This window comes from Dendropsophus ebraccatus, chromosome 12, assembly GCF_027789765.1.
Source record: "Dendropsophus ebraccatus isolate aDenEbr1 chromosome 12, aDenEbr1.pat, whole genome shotgun sequence".
NCBI classification, from domain to species: Eukaryota; Metazoa; Chordata; class Amphibia; order Anura; family Hylidae; genus Dendropsophus; species Dendropsophus ebraccatus.
This window is the reverse complement of record NC_091465.1, coordinates 84,055,198-84,059,609: the sequence shown is the minus strand read 5'-3', so window position 1 is coordinate 84,059,609 and position 4,412 is coordinate 84,055,198. Positions and strand designations below refer to the sequence as shown.

At 48.3% G+C, this 4,412-nt stretch overlaps 1 protein-coding gene across 1 annotated transcript; it reads right to left on the bottom strand.

Annotated features, from left to right (window-relative positions):
- Positions 1-1,082: 1,082 nt before the first annotated feature.
- Positions 1,083-2,252, bottom strand: LOC138768833 (autotransporter adhesin BpaC-like). Its single transcript, XM_069946791.1, has one exon. The coding sequence runs from the start codon at positions 2,250-2,252 to the stop codon at positions 1,083-1,085; it is 1,170 nt and encodes a 389-aa protein (XP_069802892.1).
- Positions 2,253-4,412: the final 2,160 nt, after the last annotated feature.

Genomic DNA, 4,412 nt, shown 5'->3' with positions numbered 1-4,412 from the left:
GATGCAGATTTCCACACACCCGGAGCAGAGATCAGGTCACGGTCACCTCATCAATCATTTCTATCATGTTTATCCTCTGGACAGACAATCGAGCCCTAGATGACTGCAGAGGCTGTGTACATTAAAGAGGCACTCCAGAGAAAATATTTTTCTTTCCAATCAATTGGTGTTGAAAGTTATACAGATTTCTAAATTACTCATATTTAACAAATCTCCAGTCTTCCAGTACTTATCAGCTGCTGCATGTCCTGCAGGAAGTGGTGTACTCTCCAGTCTGACACAGTGCTCTCTGCTGCCACCTCTGTCCATGTCAGGAACTGTCCAGAGCAGCAGCAAATCCCCATAGAAAACCTCTTCTGCTATGGACAGTTCCTGACATGGACAGAGGTGGCAGCAGAGAGCACTGTGTCAGACTGTGTGAGAGACTGTCTAATACGTAGTGTGCATTGTACGACCGTAGTTCGTATATATTGCAGCCAAGGTATAAACCTCAAAACTACGGCCATAGTTTTACGTAGTGTGAACATAGCCTAAGACTATAGTGGAGGACATAGCCTGGCTCCTCCCTGTCTTACATCCATTGCAGTGCTAGGCTTCCATCAGGTGACATATCTTGTACTCTGGTGCTCGTCACTACATATAATGGAACGTCTATGGGGCAATCATTTCTTATTAGAAGTTTCTTTTAATGATACGACAGAGAATAAGTAATAAACAACCAAGTGTGTGCCCCCTGCTGGACAAACTGTGCAACTACAGGCGAAAAACATTAAAAAAAAAATGTTACGTTTTAACAGGGTGCAAAAAATGATCTGTGCTCCTCTGCCAAACTCAGCTCTGCTATAATCAGACTGCATGGGGCAAATACACGTTAACCCCTTAAAAACCCATGGTATTTCATTTTGTAATGAACAGTGTATGGGCAGGACTTGGGACTCAATCTATGGCAAGTATGTTCTCACTCATTGTATGGCAAGTTTTTAAGCAGGCTGCCGCCACTAATAACTTAACCATTTAGATACCGCTGGCCAAACATTCCTCCATACTGGTGCAGTGATTCAGGTCAGTTCGCAGAAAGCCGATCAGCCTGAGGTCTCTGCTTCATCTCCTAAGGCTGCCTGACTCTGACCTGTGGCTGCCTGACTCTGACCTCTGGCTGCCTGACTCTGACCTGTGGCTGCCTGACTCTGACCTGTGGCTGCCTGACTCTGACCTGTGGCTGCCTGACTCTGACCTCTGGCTGCCTGACTCTGACCTCTGGCTGCCTGACTCTGACCTGTGGCTGCCTGACTCTGACCTCTGGCTGCCTGACTCTGACCTCTGGCTGTCTGACTCTGACCTGTGGCTGCCTGACTCTGACCTCTGGCTGCCTGACTCTGACCTCTGGCTGCCTGACTCTGACCTGTGGTTGCCTGACTCTGACCTGTGGCTGCCTGACTCTGACCTGTGGCTGCCTGACTCTGACCTCTGGCTGTCTGACTCTGACCTGTGGCTGCCTGACTCTGACCTCTGGCTGTCTGACTCTGACCTCTGGCTGCCTGACTCTGACCTCTGGCTGCCTGACTCTGACCTTTGGCTGCCTGACTCTGACCTCTGGCTGCCTGACTCTGACCTCTGGCTGCCTGACTCTGACCTTTGGCTGCATGACTCTGACCTTTGGCTGCCTGACTCTGACCTCTGGCTGCCTGACTCTGACCTCTGGCTGCCTGACTCTGACCTGTGGTTGCCTGACTCTGACCTGTGGCTGCCTGACTCTGACCTGTGGCTGCCTGACTCTGACCTCTGGCTGTCTGACTCTGACCTGTGGCTGCCTGACTCTGACCTCTGGCTGTCTGACTCTGACCTCTGGCTGCCTGACTCTGACCTTTGGCTGCCTGACTCTGACCTCTGGCTGCCTGACTCTGACCTCTGGCTGCCTGACTCTGACCTTTGGCTGCATGACTCTGACCTTTGGCTGCCTGACTCTGACCTCTGGCTGCCTGACTCTGACCTGTGGCTGCCTGACTCTGACCTGTGGTTGCCTGACTCTGATCTCTGGCTGCCTGACTCTGACCTGTGGCTGCCTGACTCTGACCTCTGGCTGCCTGACTCTGACCTTTGGCTGCCTGACTCTGACCTGTGGTTGCCTGACTCTGATCTCTGGCTGCCTGACTCTGACCTGTGGCTGCCTGACTCTGACCTGTGGCTGCCTGACTCTGACCTGTGGCTGCCCTACTCTGACCTTTGGCTGTCTGACTCTGTAATTGATACATCCTGTCTACAGCACCATGCCTGGCCTACAGCAGACTGAACCAATGGAGCACCGAGCTCGTAGATTATTGCAGAGCATAGGTACTCCACTGATGTCCGGAGGGACTATAGGGCTACATTGATACGCTGTACAAACAACGGCCATTCCGCCATCATGATTGTTAATTCCAGCAGAAGGTAGCGTTAAACAACAGCCGCTCACGGCAGAATGGCCATTGAGTGTACATCGTGTGAAAATAGCCTAAAAGTGTTTAAAGAAGAAAAAAAAAAAAAAAACAACATAAACATGTTTGGTATTACTGGATGCAAAAATGTGCAGTCTCTTTCTCTCTCTCCCCCACATGCGGTGCTGCACCATTTTCGTGATTCTTTTCACCTTTCCTCTTAAGCTGTATTGCACTGAAGATTCCTAAGTAAAGTGTTATTCTGGTTAAGGGTATGTGCACACTACGGAATCTGTGCTAATAACATCCCGCAGATTCTGCCGCTCTGCCCTGCACGCTCCCGCTTGACTCTCCGTCTTGCCCATAGACTCCATTCTATGCTCAGGCGGATTCCACCATCTGCCCCAAAAAATGACGAGTCAACAGTGAGCGGGAATGAAGAGCAATGGGGGCTGACCCGACAGGTTGGCGCTCGCTTGCCCCTTCAGATCGGGCCATGTATTAGAGCCTTTAGTTACCCTGTGTGTGTGTGTTTCAGGTCATGGCCATGCTGGAGGACCCAGCCACCACCCGTCTTCGATGCTCTTACTGAGGGAAGGCGGTTGTTGATGTTTCCCCCCCCCCCCCCCCCCAATGCTTCATGGTTCGGACTGTGTTCTTGGTGTTGTACTCATCCTTCTTCTTCCTCCAAGTGGAGTTGGTACCAAAAAATTGTATTCTGGTCTTATCTGACCACATGACCTTCTCCTATACCTCCTCTGGATCATTCAGATGGTCATTGGGGAACTTCAAACAGGCCTGGCCATGTGCTGGTGTGAGCAGGGAGACCTTGTGTGCCCTGCAGGGTTTTAATCCATGATGGCGTAGTGTGTTACTAACAGTAATCTATGAGACTGTGGTCCCAGCTCTCTTCAGGTCATTGACCAGGTCCTCCGGTGTAGTTCTGGGCTTAGTCCTGACCTCTTTCAGAATCATCCTTACCCCGTAGGGCGATATCTTGCATAGAGCCCCAGATGGAGGTAGACTGACAGTAATCTTCCTTTATGTTTTCTCCAATTTCTAATGTGCCAACAGTTTTTGCCATGTCAGCTACTTGCCTATTGTCCTATAGCCCATCCCAGCCTTGTGCAGGTCTACAATTTTGTCCTTGGTGTCCTTCGACAGTTCTTTGGTCTTGTTCTATAGACCCTGTCTCTCACAGGTGAGGTTACCGACCAGAAATATTACCCCCCCCCCCCCCCCCCCCCATTCTGTGTACGTGGGAAAACTTGCAAAAATCGGCAGCAAATACTTATTTTTCCCCTCTGTATAAGTAAATAGAGGAGACAAGATTATTAGCACCAGGCAGCAGTAATGACTCACCAGTATATGGTAATGTCACCCTAAACCTACAGCAAGAGGAACAATAACCTTATAAATTACCTGCAGATGACTAAGAACTTATCATAAAAAATAATAAAACAATGAGTCACCAGCAAATGACAAGAAACCTGATCCCGAACAATAACTGAGCCCGGGAACAGGAATAAACTGTACTGCTCCAATGTTCTAGAGTAATTTATTACCCTCCACAAGGGTTTCTATGATAATGAGACTATAGCAGTCACACAGGGGCAGAATTATAGTAGTTCTGTATATATGGGGCAGTATTGTGGTGACCGAGGAGTCTGTAAGATGGTTCTCCCACAGAATCCCCTGAAGAAGCTTTTTAATGGCGAAATGTACATAGGGAAAGCTGTGGCGGTGCAGGGAGATTGGTGAGTGTTTCTTATACTGATGCGAAGTCAAAAAGTTGTTTTAGGTATTTTAATTATGTGAATAATGAGGATAACTTTGGAATATAGTTTATATGCATAGAAAGCACTTTATGAGACATCCCTAGCGCCTTAGACTTTAATCACTGCATTGCACAGTCTTATTTTACAATGTTGCATTGATTGGTGGTCATTTTTTTTATTTTTTTTATGAATTTTATAAATCTTTAGTGTATCATATATC